The sequence below is a fragment of the Lagenorhynchus albirostris genome, chromosome 8 (genome assembly GCF_949774975.1).
Source record: "Lagenorhynchus albirostris chromosome 8, mLagAlb1.1, whole genome shotgun sequence".
NCBI lineage: Eukaryota > Metazoa > Chordata > Mammalia > Artiodactyla > Delphinidae > Lagenorhynchus > Lagenorhynchus albirostris.
The window spans coordinates 3,323,703-3,340,392 of record NC_083102.1 but is presented as its reverse complement, the minus strand read 5'-3'; the positions used below and the strand labels follow the sequence as shown (position 1 = coordinate 3,340,392).

Here is a 16,690-nt window from a genome sequence, read left to right as displayed (position 1 = left end):
TGATGATTTCCATAATTACTGTTTCAATGCTGTTTACTCAGTAATTTTAATCAGATTTTTAAAAATTCAGCCTTACATTTCAAAGACATTAGACTTCTTCCATTGATGAATATGTAAGAGCTGTAGATGGTTCCTAGAAACACTTGGAAGAGAAAACAAGTAAATTAAAAAAAACGCATCCTGTCATTATGCTTATGTCAGGTTTTCTCACTTTTTATGTCTTTACTTGTTTAATTACTAATCCACTTGTTTTAATTACTTATTTAAATTACTAGATTAACATTTAGCCTTTTTGTTTCTCTAATTTCTCTCTCTGATTTTATACAATTAGCCTGTGGAATTTGAATTTTATCTCACTCTCTAAAAATTAATGAATTCTGACTCCTCACAGGGAGAGACATAATTACTAGTATGATTAGAGCCATTCCAGAATCCAGGAGAGAAACAACAGAGGCCCTCTGGAAGATGTGCTTCTAATCTCAACCATATTCTTCCCCAAACTGATGCTGCCAGACCCACAGCTAGAACAGCATCTGTGGTGGCGCCAGCCGTGCCCAGCGAGCATTTCCACCCCAGGCTGACTGCACTTGGCACCCAGGTTAGAGCGAGGAAGGAGAATAGCCTTGTGTGTGTCCATAATTCAGAGGGTAAACACTGGCACCAATGGTGCCCATTGAAATGTCTTATTTGGGCCACAGAGTAGTTTTTCACAAACTCAACATCCAGATTTCTGGCTTCTCTTGAAAAACTGGAAGATCTGGCAGCAGCGAGACCTAATTCTCTCACAGATCCAAATCTGGCGGGTGGGGCAGGGAGCAGCTGGCCTGTCCCCATAGTTGACCACAAGCACTGACCTCTGACCAGACTGGCCTCAGGGTTTCAAACCCCCTTAGTCCAGGAACAAAAGGGTGGCCTAAAAAGTCAACGTCTTTTGCAAGAATGTTGTAGAAAGCTTTGGTACAGACTGTCTCTCTGTATTCTGTATTCGTTTCTGTGTCTACATGGTTCTGCCCATCCTCTTTGTCCCTCTGTGTTTTTCTGTTTTCCTCTGGTGTCTCAGATGATCGCTTTCATTTTATTCCTGATTTTTTTCTTTTACTCTTTTCCCCTCTCTTTCTCCCCTTTCTTTGTCTGCTTCTCATATAACAAGATAGGACAAAAACCAAAAGTATCTTTGACTTATTTTAGTTCTCATTTTCATTTCATAGGCTATTGCTTTTAATTTTTTAAATTGTAAGTAGGACAAATCATTTTCAAATGATTATTTTCTTTTTTCTATTTAAAAAAATTTTTATTAAAATATAGTTGATTTACAATGTTGTGTCAGTTTCTGCTGTACAGCAAAGCGATTCAGTTACACATATATGTATTCTTTTTCATATTCTTTTCCATCATGGCTTATCACAGGATGTTGAGTATAGTTCCCTGTGCTACACAGTAGGACCCTGTTGTTTATCCATCCTATATATACTAGTTTGTATCTGCTAATCCCAAACTCCCAATCCTTCCCTCCCCCATGTTTTTAATTTTTAAAGTACATGAGTAGCATACCTTATACTTACGTCTTTAAAAGACCTGAAAAGAAATAAAGTAGCAGCTTGATCTTTCTGGCCCCAAACATGCTGTTCTCTTTAGGTGAGGGGTGGCCTGATGCCACTGTCCTGTCACACCTGCATCTCATCATTTGACATTAAGGGAGAGTCTTCTCTGAGCAAGGCCCTGGGCTCCACGAGATGGGTGGATGGATACAGGATTTGTAAACCACAATGTTTACTCCTGGGAAGCTTTCAGCCCAGATCTAAAGGAAGTCAGAAGATCTAAATGAATGGAATATATTCTGAGTTGAGGTCCCGTATGGGATGGGAACAAGGTGAGGAAGGAGAGAAGGGTATTGGTGTCGACAGTAGTTGAGGGTGTGAAGAGGGAGCGTTCCAGCTGCCCCTGGAAGGCGAATGCAGTCTAGAGACAAGTGGGAAATGGCACCCTGGCAGCGTGAACAGGCGGAGTAACAAAAGTTCGTGGGTAAACCATGTAGCGAGTTGTCTTGACCTGGTGTAGCCTGACTGGGAGGGGCTCGGAAGGCTGGGGCTTAAAGGCCCAGGAAAAAGAGCAAGTCATCAAGTACTGTTCTTAGCGGGCTCGTCTTTACTCTGTAGGAAATTGGAGTGGATAGGTTTTTTGAGGACAAGTGTGTGCTTTAGGAAAGTAACTCCAGACCAGTATGAAAGGGAATTTGGAGAAGAGAATGATTCTAGGCAAGGAGTCCCCAGGGGCTGCTTCAGGTCCAGATGAAGAGGAATGCGGCCCTGAATGAAGGCAGGAAAGCGGGGAGTGGAGTGGGTGTAAGTCTGAGTGTGGAGGTAGAATTGAGAACAAATGGTGACATTTTGTGTGCAGGTGAGTGAGACTGCAGCAGTGGTCTGTGTGGTCTGGGGGTTTTGACCCTTGTTAATGGGAAGAGTGGCAATCTCAGAGACACGAAGTCCAGAGAAGTAAGGCGTGGCGGAGTGGAAAACCAGGGACACTTTGAGGAAGAGGATGCTGCAAGGTTTATGCAGGATAAATCAACTAATAATTGATATTTCCGTGCTTACAATGCAACCAGAATTATCCTAAGCACTGTACATATATCATCTTATTTAATTGAAATCCTTAGGAATCCTGTGAGCAGCAGTACTTTGTTACTCTTGCTTTGTAGATGAGAAAGCTGAAGTGTATGGAGGTTAAAATAACTTTTTCTCGGGCTTCCCTGGTGGCGCAGTGGTTGAGAGTCTGCCTGCTGATGCAGGGGACACGGGTTCGTGCCCCGGTCCGGGAGGATCCCACATGCCGCGGAGCGGCTGGGCCCGTGAGCCATGGCCACTGGGCCTGCGTGTCTGGAGCCTGTGCTCCACAACGGGAGAGGCCACAGCGGTGAGAGGCCCGCATACCACAAAAAAAAAAAAAAAAAAAACTTTTTCTCGTAGCTGGGAGCGAGAGCTGGGAGTCCTGAGAACTGAACTCAGCTTTGTCTAATTCCAAACAAAATTATTTCTAAATTGCGTAAAGTATCCAGCTGCAGCCTTTGTGCCCACAGGGCTCCAGAGGGAACTGAGGCCAGCATCCCACGGCTGAGAAGGGTGCCCAGCTTCAGAGGTGTGTTCATACCTGTGGTCCATCGTCACATACCACAAGATTGCTCCTGGAGGCTGCTGCATGTTGCCTAAAATAAAGATTACAGATGCAAAATAGTGTGTCAGCTTAGCCTAATGCAAAAATGCTGATGCCCCTGAGTGCACAGAATGATCCATTTTCAAGGTTAGAGAGAATTCAGCTTGTGAAACCATCTGGACGCTTTTCTCAGTGGTTGAGCATTCATCCTCCTTTCTCCTGTTCTATAGCGACTGCATGTTCCGATTTTCTCTGGGAGTGCTGGGAGTGGCACCTGGGACTGTCTGATTCCAAATGAAATGATTTTTAGGCGAATTAGGAGCCCAGGTGCAGGCTGTGCTACCTTGTCCACAAGTTCCCCTCTTCCTTATTGACTAGGGAGGGTGAGATTACAGTTGTCCATTTATTTTGTTTAATACGTGTTCCCCTAGAGTTGCACAAAGTGTCCTCTTAGAAATCATTTAATCTTGTCAGTGTTTGGCTTTTGTTTTATCATTACTAATCTTGTAATTAGTAGTCATACTAATTATTAGGTTTTTTTCCCTTTATGAGGAGATTGTTTTCACAAAACAGCCTATGGATATATTGATGCTTTGTACTCTTCATTTACTTTCATTACTTGATAATTTGGAGCATTCTATCATTTTATCTCTCTCTCTCCCACCAATGGCCACCTTTCTTTCTCTGCATTCCTAATCACATACATATTTATGTAGTACAAGAAAACAAGACACAACCATTTAGATATGCATCTCACCAGAAACAGGCCTATAGTTTTATATATGTGTGTGTGTGTGTATGTATATATATATATATATATATATGGAATCCTCATATATGTAGACCAATATTTTTTAAAGTCAGAATAATGTTATTAAAAAATTGTGTTATTGATAACTAAATAGCCCTAAATAATGCAAAATGTAAACTATACACCAATCTCACTAGTGAGCATAAATGCAAAAATTGTAAATAAAATATTGGCAAGTAGAATTCAGTCATGTATCAAAATCATAATGTGCTCTGAACAAGTGAGGTCTAATCATGACAATGATGTCATGAAATCAATCAACAAAATTAATTACAACTGCAAAATAACAGAAAAATACTTATGATTATATCACAAGATGCTGAAAAGCCATCTGGTAAAATTTATCAACCACTCCTAATAAAAATTCCAGGTAAGATAAGAATAAAAACTGCTTAAATATGGTGAAGACTATTTATCATGAACCAATTAGCAGTGAAAACATTTCTAAATGGCAAACAATAAAACCATTTCAATTACAGTCAGGAAGGAATAGTCAACATCATCATTAATATTTAATATGTTCTTAGAGATCATGGGAAATGCAGTATATAAGCAAACTACATGATTGGAATAGGAACTGGGAAAAACTTATATCCCTCTTTCTGATAACATAATTCTATCTTAGAAAACCTAACAGAGATTAGTTTTTAAAAACTACTGCAGTTAATAAGAAAATTTATTAATATGGCTAAATATAAAAATACATAAATAAATCAATGCCTTCTCTCTTCATTAACATAAGTATCTAGAAGTAGAAATGGAGAAAATACTCCATTCACAATAAGAACAAAATCTATAAAAAGACCTAGAATAAATCTAAGAACAGCATAAAAGAATAAGCAAACTATAAAATCTTGTTGACGATTTGGAAAAAAAAATTAAAGATACAATGTAATCTTAGGTGAGAATATAGTATTTAAAATGTTAATTCTCTTAAGATTGATATAAAACTTTAACATAATCCTAATTAGAACTTTGAAAAAAATTAGTGTTGAACATTTGATAAAATATTCTAATTGACATATATGAGAATAAACACCTGAATGTAGCCACAGAAAGTTTCAAAATATATGGTAACATGTACTCCTTTACCTGATATTAAAACACATAATAAACACATTGTACTCAACTCAATCACAGTAATAACTAATACTACTAATAATAGCTGATAGCACCAGGCATTGTAATTATGTCATTGAATTTCACATCAACCATGATATTATCTCCATTTTACAGAGGCACAGAGAAGCTAAGAAATGTTCTAAATTTCACATAGTAAATGTTCCAAGCAGAGTGTGACTCACAGGCTCTTTGACCCCAAAGTATAAGCTTAAAACCATAAAATTTTGCATAGGAATAGCCTAGAGAGCAGTAAAAGACCAAATAATTCAGAAGTGGGTTTCAATATAAAGGGTATTTGATATATAAAAATCATTGGGGGAGATGATCACATAATTAGAAAACAATATGAGCATAACTTAACTCTTTATCTACAAGGAAATAATGTCTCATTTCACAGGCATACAAAATTAATTTCCAATTGTACTAAAGATATAAATGTTGAAAAGAATCTATCATTTGGTTTAGTACAAAAGAGAAAAAATTTTTTAAATGGAAAATCCAGAAGCTATAAAAAAGATAGCCATATTTAACTTACCATAAAAGAGTTTTAAGTTTCAAAATTTAAAAAGGCAGAATTGGTGGAAAAATAATGGACAATATTTACAATCCAGGTAACAAATAAAAGGCTAATATCTACAGTCTACAAGGAGCTCTTTCAAATTGATCAGAAAAAGACAAATAATCTAAAATAGACAAAACATTGCAGGAACATCCCTCAGACAAACCTGAAACCAAAGCCTACTTTGCTTGGGAAAATGTATCTTTGATTCATAGTCTTGGTGCAAATGTTTAGGAAATGTGCTAAGTGAGTTTTGCATCCATTATTTGCACCTGGTGAAAAGGTGGACATACAGCCTATAATTTTCACACCCAGGGGGCATGGGGACTGAGATTGTCAAAAATGAGTGAAACTCTACCTAAGAATGGCAGTGATAAGCTTCTCAAACAGCCTAATGAAATTCTACTTGTCTCAAGTAGTATCACTGGCAGCTGACCCTCCATCAAGAGATGTGACCTATGATGGTTTTCAAGTGTAGAAAGTTGGACTCTTTGCTGGTTTTGCTTGGTGTTATCTTTGTACCAGTAACATGATTGCCACTCTTATAACAACTGAGGATATAGTCATTCATTTATTCAGCAAATATTTACAGAGATTCTGTTAAGTGCCAGTCACTGTTAGGCACTGGGAATACAATATGACAAAACAAACTAAAATTCTCTTCTCGACATTTGGTCCTGGCTATGAGAGTATAAGCTGATCATTCTTATACTCTCCTAACACAACTGTAGAACAGGGTAAAATATAGGGTAAAAATACAATTTTCATACGTTGGAAAACAGGCAGCTCACACGTGTGATCACTGAGAAAAGGAAAACAAATTAAATGAACCAAACAACCAGCTGATCTTCTGCATGAATGTTCTTGCTGGACTTCAGCACAAGGAGGAAGACAGAAGTCCTTCAGTCTTGCTGAGTTAAGGAGATCAGAGTTCATTTGGAAAAAAGATGGCTGCAATTTATGAAACAGACATCCCAAGAGGAGGAAGCTAACTAAAGGATACTTGAGAAATCTGCATAGTGTCCCCTTTGAGACTTTGGTTAATTGTTGACCTTTATTTATAAAACGTGAAACAGCACAAGGCAGGACAAAATAAGGTTTCAAGTAAAGAGCAAAACTATAGGACACTTTAAGAGGAAAAATTCCCAGAGCTCATACATCACCAGGGATCATTTAAGTGTCTCCCGGCCATGAGATATTAAGCAGAGACTCCAGAAGAGCAACCCCTTAAGAATGAGGCTCACCTAGCCCCCAAAATCATGGTTATTGTAGAACAGCCTTTACAACATCTTCAAAACAAAACTGAAAGAATTAAATTAGTCCACAAGTAATTAACTGCCTGTCACAGAAAGTCCAACATTCTTTGAAGGAACACAAAAAAATCCAAGATTCAACAAGAGAAAATTCAAAATATCTGGTGTTATTTCTTAAATTACTATATATACAAAGAGGCAGAAAAATGTGACCCATAATAAGGAGAAAAATCAGTCAATAGAAACAGACCCACAAATAACAGATAATGGGATTAGCAGAAAAACACATTAAAACTGCTAAGATAAATATGTTCCAAATGCTCAAGAATATAAAGAAAACCATGAGTATAGTGAAGAGAAATTGAAGATTGTAAAATACGCAAATAAAATTTCCAGAGATGAAAAATAAAATATAAAAATTTAAAACTCCAGATTAATAGCTGATTAGACACCACGGAAGGAAAAAGTAAATTAAACTTTAACTAATAGCAGTACAAACTATCCAAAATGAAGAACAGAGAGGAAAAAATACATTAAAAAAACCCTGAACAGAGTCACAATGACTTGTTGAACAATATAAAGTGGAGTAAGATACTTGATATTAATGCCCCAGAAAGAGAAGAGAGAAAAGACAAAACACACTTTTGAATTTTTACCACATGTGGTATAAAAACTCAGTAAACCCTGACCATAATAAACATAAAGAAAACCACACCAAAGCAAGTTACACTATGATAATCAAGTTTTGAAAACCAGTGAAAAATAGAACACCTTAATGGCAGCCAAAGCAAAGAGACATTTGTACAGAAGAACAAACATAAGTGTGACAACAGGCTCTTCACCAGACGCTATGCAAGCCAGAAGGAAGAGGAGTGACACCTTTAAGGTACTGGGAGAAAAATAAAACTGTTAATCTAGAATTCTATATGCAACAAAAGTACCTTTCAAAAATAAAGATAAAATAAAGTATTCAGAGATAAAATCTAAGATAATTCATTGGCCATGTACCTGCACACTGAGAAATTTAAAGGACATTCTTTGGAGTGAGAAAGCTTTTACCAGATGAAAAGTTGGGTCTACATAATAGAGTGACAAGTGCCCGGAATGATAAATGTGGTCAATGTGTGGCCAGGCTTTTGATGGAAATTTCGGTAAAATGAATTAACTAGTCCTGAAAACAAATACATCTGTCTTTTTATAAAAGGGTTCTTTAAATGTGATATATATCCAGCTCCTCTTAACGTTATGTAACCTTATGTAAGATTTCTGAACCTTTTCTCCTACTCTAAAAATTGACATAAGAAACACCAACATACACACCTAAAATCTTTGGAACGTGTTGTAACTTTTCTCAAGCATGTCACACAGGGCCAGAAAGCTGATCCAGTAGAGAATGGAAAATAACTGCAGTGTGAAGGACAGATTTTCCTCATGTCCCCGTGTTTAGTATGTACACAAGCTCCCCTTATTACTCCTAGAGGATTTTAAGATTAGTTTTAAAAAGCAAGACCCAATTATAAGCTATCTATGATATCTACCTTAAATATAAAGACATAGGTTGAAATTAAATGGTTGTAAAAAGATATACCATGCAAACACTAACCAAAGTAAAGCTTGAATGGCTAAACTAATATCAGACAAAGTAGACTGCAGAGCAAGGGATACTACCAGAAATAAAAAGAAAGATTTCATAATGATAAAGGAGTCAGTTCATTAAGAAGACATGAGAATCCTGAAGGTGTATTCAACTAGCAATAGAGCTACAGTGCTTCAAGCAACAGTTGCTTGAACCAAAAGCAGAAATGGACAAATTCACAATTGTAGTTGGTGATTCAAACAATCCTCTCTTAGTAATTGATAGAACATGTAGAAAAAAGCTTAGTAAGGATACAGAAAGTCTTGAAAACACAATTAACCAACTGACCTGACATTTGTAGATCACACCACTCAACAGCAGAGTACGTATTCTTTCTGAGTGCACATGGAATATTTACCACGATAGACCATAGTCTGGGCCATTAAAATAGCCTCAATATATTTCAAAGCTTGGAGATTATACAAAGTATGTTCTCTAGCAAATACAAAATTAAACTAGAAACCAATAGCAAAATAAAAATCTGGAAAATATCCTGATGATTAGAAATTAAACACCATACTTCTGAATAAAAAATTGGCCAAAGAAGAAATCAAATGGAAATTAGAGAATAGTTTGAAATGAATGAAAATAAAAATACAAAATATCAAAATATACGGTATGCAGCAAGGCAGTATACTTAAAGGGAAATTTATAGCTTTAAGTGCTTATATCTAAGCTTTCACCATAAGAAACTAGGGAAAAAAGAAAAAGTAAACCTAAGTACACAAAAGAAAGGTAATAAAGAGAAGAAATCAACCATATAGAAAACAGAAAAAATAGAAAAACTAAAGAGTACTCAAAGCTGTTTTTTGGAAAAGATTAATAAAATTGATGAAGAACGAAGACAAAGGACAAAACAACCAGTATCAGGAACAGAGGCGAGACCATCACTACAGATATTACAAGGATAATAGAAAATATTTTGAACAGCTTTCTATCAATAAATTTGACAACGCACATGAAACAAATAAATGCTTGAAAGACACAGATTATCACAGTTCACTGAAGATGCAGCTGGCAATCTGAATAGTCCTATGTTGACATAAAAAATCTAATTAATAGTTTAAAACCTCCACATATAGAAAATTCAAAGCCCAAATGTTTTCACTGGTGAATTCTAGCAAACATTTAAGGAAAACATAATACTGATTCTACACAAACTCATAAAACAAATAGAAGAAGAGGAGGAATAATTTCCCAGATTATTTCGCGGAGCAGCACTACTCTGAAATAAAAACCAAGCAAAGATATTTGCCAGAAAAGAAAACCACAATTTCCCCCATGAACACAGCTTCAGAAATCTTCCACACAATATTAGCAAATCACATCTAGCAATATATAAAAGGGGTGACACAACATGGCCAAATAGAGTTTATCCCAGGAATGCAAGTTTGGTTTAATGTTTAAAAATCAAACAATGTAATTCACCATATTGACAGATTTAAAAAAGCTAAACAACCTAATCATCTCTCAATAATGTAGAAAAAGCAACTGAGAAAATGCAACATTCATTATAACATTCAACATTTATTATAAAAACTCTGAGGAAACTGGAAATAGATAAGAACATCTTCAACCTGATTAAAGGCATCTACAAAAAAAATGCACCACTAATATCACACTGAATAGTGAAGAGTGAATGCCTTCTTCATAAGATCGGGAAAAGGTGAGGTGTCCACTCTCATGACTTCTACACGGCATCATACTGGCAGTAATTGGATATAAAAAGAAGCAAAAAGCATCCAGTTAGGAAAGGAAGGAGAAAACTCTCCACAGGGGAGCAGAGTGATTATGTAGAAACTTCTAAGGAATCTACCAAAAAATACCCACAATTAATGTAATTTAGCAAGGTTGCGGAGCATAAGGTCAGGGTACCAAATTCTGTTATATTTCTGTAAGCAATAAACAACTGGATATTGAAATTAAGATATACATGTGTATTTTATTTATATATATATGTATAAAATATCAATAATACTAAATACTTAGGGATAACTTTAACAAAATACGGACAAGATCTGCATGCTGTAAACTACAAAACATGGCCAAGAGAAATTAAACATTGTTTTTGGAGAAAACCCTCCTTTCAAGGAGCTTACATTCTAATGAAGAAGAGAGGAAATAAATAAATGTAAAATATATTTTATTTTAGATAATTATTATTCTAGGGAAATAAGGAAAGAGAGTTATAAAAAATTAGAGGCCAGCCTGTTAAAGTTTGTAGATATAATGGCTATTCAAGGACATGGAAGTCCTCACGCCAAAGGTGACTTTTGAGGAAAAAGATGAAAGAAGTGAAAATCTAGAGTTTCAGGCAGAGAGAAGAGCAAACACAGCGTCCTTGAGACAGCAGTGCCTGGCTTGCTCTGAGAAGGTGTGGACACTGGTGAGATGGGAGAGAGAGCAGATGGGGACCCTGGCCAGGCAGGGCTACTGCTCAGCCAGAACTTTGACTTATACTGTGAGTGTGATGGGAGGCCGTGTGGGTGGGCTTCAAGCAAGGTGCAGTATCATGATTTACATATTTAAAAGCTGGCCCTGGCCCCTGTGGCTAGCACAGACTGCAGTGGGGCAAAGACAGAACCTGGAGATGCAGCTGGACGGTCACTGCAATAGCTCAAGAAAATAAGGCCCATGCCTTAGACTGGTGTGGTGGCAGCAGGGAAGGAAGGGTTCTGAGTGTCCTTTGGTGGTAAACCAGCAGTGTTCTCTGATCAACTGGATCTCAGGTGTGTAAGACAGAGAGAAAGAGAAAAGATGGCTAAGAGTTTAGCCAGAGCAGCTGAGTGAATGGGGTTGCTACATCTGAGATGAGCAAGGAGCTGCCAGGAGCTGCAGGGGGAGGGGATAGGATGTGAGGGGCTTGGTTTTATGCACATTGACATGAGGTGCCCATTTGATATCCAAGTGGAGAGATGTCAGGGAGGCAGTTAGATAGACGAGTCTGAAGGTCGAGGTCAAGTCCAGACCAAGTTGGGAGATCTGGACAGAGACTTGACTGTCGGAATCCTCAGCAGGTACGTGGATTTTTAGCTACCAGGCTGGATGATATCACCTGGGATGTGATTTCTTATGGAAGAGTAAAGAGGTCCAAATAATGAGTGTTGGATATTCCAGGATTCAGAGGTCAGAGGAACCAAGGGAACCTGCAAAGGGGCATGAAAACAAGCAGCAAGGGAAGTAAGAGAGAAACCAGGTGTACCCTGGCCGCCAAGTGCAGATGGGGTTTGGAAGGAGACAGTGGTCAGTAGCGCCAAGTACGGTGAGAGCTGGGGAATTAGCATGACATTTAGCGACTGAGCCTCTGGTAACCTTGAGAAGAGCGGTCTTGGTCAAGGTGGGGTGAAAACATGATAGGAGCGAGCTTAAGAGAGAATGGGAGAAAACTCAGCGTAGGAAATACTTTCAAGGAGATATGGATAGACAGTTCTCTGAAGATAAAATCCACATTGCCTAAAACATCTCCAGTGGGGATGGAATGTAAGCAGTGAAATAAACTAAGCTATCAGTGAGGCACCACTTCACACCCATCAGAGGGTCAAAATGGAAGAAAATACAGTGACTTCTTGCTGCCAAGGAAGGGAAGAATGGGTGCAGTCCTACATCCATAGTGAGAATGTTCATTTCAAGAACAATTTTGAAAAGGAATTTGGCAATATCTATTTAAAGTTTTAAAAAAACTTATACATCATCAATTCTCCCCTTAGAAATCTACCCTGTAAAATAATTAAGTCATACACACACCAGTAAAGATATCTGGATGAGGACCCTTATTACAACATTGTGTGTAATAACAGCAGACTGGAAACACGTCACAGTTGACCTTCATCATTCACGGCTTCCATATTTGCAGATTTGCCTTGTGCTAAAGTTTATTTGTGACCCTCAAGTTAATACTCAGGGTGCTTCTGCAGTCGTCCTTGGACACGTGCATAGTGGCAGAATATTGAAGTCCATTGTCTTCAGGTGTCAAACCTCGTACTATAAACAAGTGTTCTTTTTGTGGTCTGTGTAGTGCCAAGTTTTTCACATTTTTGTGCTTTTTATTGGTGATTATGCTGTTTAAAATGGCTCACAAGAATAACGCTGAAGGCCTGTCTTGTGTTCCTAAGTTCAAGAAGGCTGTGATGTTGTTTTTCTTACAGAGTAAAGACGTGTTAATGAGCTTCATTCCGGCACAGGCTACAGTGTTGTTAGCCATGAGTTCTGTGTTGATGAAAGCAATATATACTCAGTAAGATGTCTTCAAACAGAAACACACCTAAGACAAGGTTATGTACTGACTGGTTGACAAAAACACTGTGACCAGAGGCTCACAGGAACCTAACTCTGCATTCCCCTAGGAACAGGATTTGTGGAGACTTTCTAGAATGTAACTGCCATGAATAACAAGAACCTCTGTAGCTACCCTTTAGTAAGGACTGAGTGAATGAAGATATAGCCACACCACAGAATAGTATGCAAGCTTTAAAGAGTGCTAATTCAGGCTAAACCTTAAGTTATTGTCACGTGGGGACACTAAGGTGAGTGTTGTGTAAGGTGACGTCATTTTCAGCTGCGGCTATACATCTAATGCTTGCGTGTGGTCCTATGATCATTTGTAGAGTGATACACGCCAAGTTGACAATATACGGCTTTTTCTAGTGGGTATGAGGGTCTGTACAGCAGTGGGAGTGCATCAGAGAAGACGGGCAAGTTGAAGGGAAACAGCATTTTCGATGATTTCATTTATGTAAAATTCCCTGTGTGCTCTGAAGAAATTTGAAAGAAAAAATGATAGCCCTCTATACACTGACTTGTGGGTCAGAATCCATGAAGGTGAAGAGGCACGTTGCCAAATCATGTGTGGAATGTGATTCTATTTTAGGAACAGATCTGCTTACTATAAGCTTCTAAGTATAAGAATGAGCAAAAGAAAGTGTGTTTAAAGATACAGAGAGATTGCGAGTCTTGTGTGAAAAGGTTATTTGTTTTTATGTTTATTTCTTCTGATTTGTTTCAGCAGATACAATATGTTTTGTTGAAATTTGAAAAAACTACAAATAAAATGTAAAATAGCATTAATTAACTGAACACTATTTGGTTAACAAAAAAAGGATGTAGCCATTTTTAATGGACTTCAGCAAGTTGGCTCCATACTAATTTTATTAGCAAATTTTGAAAATGGTACCACAGGCACAGTTTCACTACAAGGTTTTGAGTTATGTTATACGTAATACTTTAAAATTCTTTGTTCTTTGTTTTTTCTTTTAGGAATCGTTAAGAGCTGTCAGATACGAAATATCTCCAGATAGAGAGTACGCTCTTTTTTCATATAACGTGGAACCAGTGAGTACTACTCTTTTCTATTTATAAAAAAAAAATGTTTCTTTAGGCTAATACCTTATTAAGTATTTTTCCTTGAATCTCTATTCTTAGTGATCTTTGAATCCTGTAGTAGTTGGTGAGTCCTGGGTTAGTCTCTTTTTATGCTACACTGCCACCTAGGAGAGAGGAAAGGTATGAAAATCTTTTTGGCAGAGAAAAAAAAAATCCCTACTTTTAGGGCCTAGTTCATAGGATTTTCTTGGTGAGATGGTGAGAAGTTGTCTTTTTATAGATTTATTTTACCCTTTCGTGCAATTATTTTCCTTGCCGTTTTTCTCAGTCACGCCATACATTCTATCCTAAGAACAAAAAGTGAATGCCAGGTTCGCCCTAAATTAAAATCAGTTGTTATTGATCTCCTAGCCATCACAGTATTCTAGAGAAGACTTGAACTATCACTTTCATTATATAAACCCCTGTTTTAAGCGCTTTCTATGTGAGTCTCCCATAAAATTTCACCAGAATCTTGTATAAAATCTCACCCTGGTCTTTAGTGGCAGCCTAAAACTCAGGCTTTTTTTGTTAACATACTAATATTTTAGAGTTCATTTTGGCTCTTTAAATGAGCAAGAAGGTGAAGTGTATTTGTGTAAGTGAAACATGTTCAGCTTGTAAGAGATATTAGCAGCTTTCGAAATGTGCATCAGTGGAACTTTATTCTCTGGCAAATGAAATGTAGAATTCCACTGCCTTTCTAGCTCTCTTGAGACCGTTCTAATTAGAGTTTGGTGAAGCTTCTGTGAGATGTAATGGTACCTGCGTCATCATTCAGGGCTGAGTAGCTCCTTGCTGAGTTTGAGAGAATCTTCTTCCCCTGGCATGAGACAGCCCAGTTTGTTAAGTTACATGCCAACGAGGAAGCTGGGGTTTGCATAGAGATGCAACTCTAATTCTAGAAATTTTAGAATTTCTTCTAAAAGTTACTTGTTGACAACTGGATTATTTCTTGGAGATTTCAGTCTCAATTAAAATTTCAATTGGAGAGTTATTCCTCCAAAAGTAGATCTTTTTTTAATTCTCTATCTTAAATTTTCCATTTACTAGTTTTTTTAATGTCCGTTATGTAAAAGTTTTCTTTTTATCCATCTGAATCCTTTGGAACAACTGGTCAGCTTTATCTGTTTGATCAGGGAAGTCAGTGAACTTAATGTACTGAAAACCAACTTTTAGCCTTGGGACTCTGCACATCCTACACCCAGCCCTACATACCTCTAAGCGTGATGTCCATGGCTCAGAGTATTCCAGCTCCTTTCACCACCCATGGAAGCTAGCAAAAATGTAACCTCCACTCCTGAATAAGAGAAAACTCCCAGTAGATATTTGAAGGACTTTCATAGGAATGGGGTAATGAATTTGTTCTGGCTTGCTCCAGGGAGACAAAACCAACGCCTGAGTGAGAAAAGCATAAAAAGATAGATTTCAGGTCATCTTACCAGAGAATCTTTTAATGATGAGAGGATCCCAACAGTGGGATGAGTTACCTTGTTTGGTAATGAGCTTCCTGCTCCTCAAGACTTGAAAACAAAGTTTTATATTTGTTCAGAATCTTTTAGAAGAGATTCTCCTATCTGCTCATTTGGAATACGTTGATCTAACCTAGGACCCTATGTTCTGTCCATCGTAGAATTCTCTACCATCCTCCTCCTTTCTCCCAATGCTCCTCTGGAAACTGTGCCCTGGGATCCCATTGCCACAGATAACCATTTAAGGAAAGAACATTTTGCTAAATCTGAGTCTTCACCATGCAGAACGCTGGCTGTAAACAAGAACCTTGACTAACCCTTTCTCCCTGTGCACTGTCCCTTGGCCTTTGCGGTAGAACTGTGATCAACTGAGGGAAAATGTAAAAAATTTAGAGTGGATTCAGCTATATTTTAAACTATAAAAATGATTAAAGTATTGAAAATGTGTGCTATGTAAAAATATCTATAGAAATGGATACTTTTAACGTGAATCAAAGAAGTAACCCTTGGGCTTCCCTGGTGGTGCATTGGTTGAGAGTCCGCCTGCCGATGCAGGGGACACGGGTTCGTGCCCCGGTCCAGGAGGATCCCACATGCCACGGAGTGGCTGGCCCGTGAGCCATGGCCGCTGAGCCTGAGCGTCCGGAGCCTGTGCCCCGCAACGGGAGAGGCCACAACAGTGAGAGGCCCACGTACCACAAAAAAAAAAAAAAAAAAAAAAAAAAGAGTAGCCCTTTAATTGACCTCTGTGCTTCTCCTCGGGCCCCTCTCCAGCCGGTCTCCCCAGTGTGGCCAGATAACCTTAAGACATCCGTAAATAGGATCACGTGGGTCTCTGTCCCCCTGGCTCTCTCCTGAGACTGGTGGCCTGCTCCAATTCACGGAGGCCCCAGGCCCCACCCCACACACGCCTCCGCCTGCTCTTCGCAGCCATGTCGCCTCCTCTGTGGTTCTACCATGTCATGCCCCTTCTGACCTCAGGACCTTTGAACTCACTGTGCCCCCTCCCACCCTCTCTGGAGCCTTCTGACCATATGAAAGGGACACTTCCCGGTGGGGGAAGAAGCTTGTTTGTCTGTAGGCAAAGTGGCGGCAGGATCATTCAGTTTCTTTTGATGCATCCTTTTATTTTTCCCAATAATGCGTAAGTGCCATGACAGAGGAGTGGGGGGTCTGTAGAGCCAAAAAGGACGAGCTGGCGTCTCAGCCGCTGGAAGAAGGCCTTGCCTTTAACAGCTGGGGGATTAGCAGGCTTGTGGGGTTTGTACCGATGAGGATGCCGTGAAGGCAGACCGCCAGGTACGTGCTTTTCCCCAGGAGCACTTACCT

At 38.5% G+C, this 16,690-nt stretch overlaps 1 protein-coding gene across 1 annotated transcript in view; it reads left to right on the top strand.

Moving 5' to 3' along the window:
• DPP6 (dipeptidyl peptidase like 6) overlaps positions 1-16,690 on the top strand; it is a 772,951-nt gene that overhangs the window by 462,630 nt on the left and 293,631 nt on the right. The window contains exon 5 of the mRNA XM_060155875.1: positions 13,785-13,859. Within this exon, the coding sequence (XP_060011858.1) occupies positions 13,785-13,859 (75 nt within the window). The remainder of the gene's footprint in view (positions 1-13,784; positions 13,860-16,690) is intronic.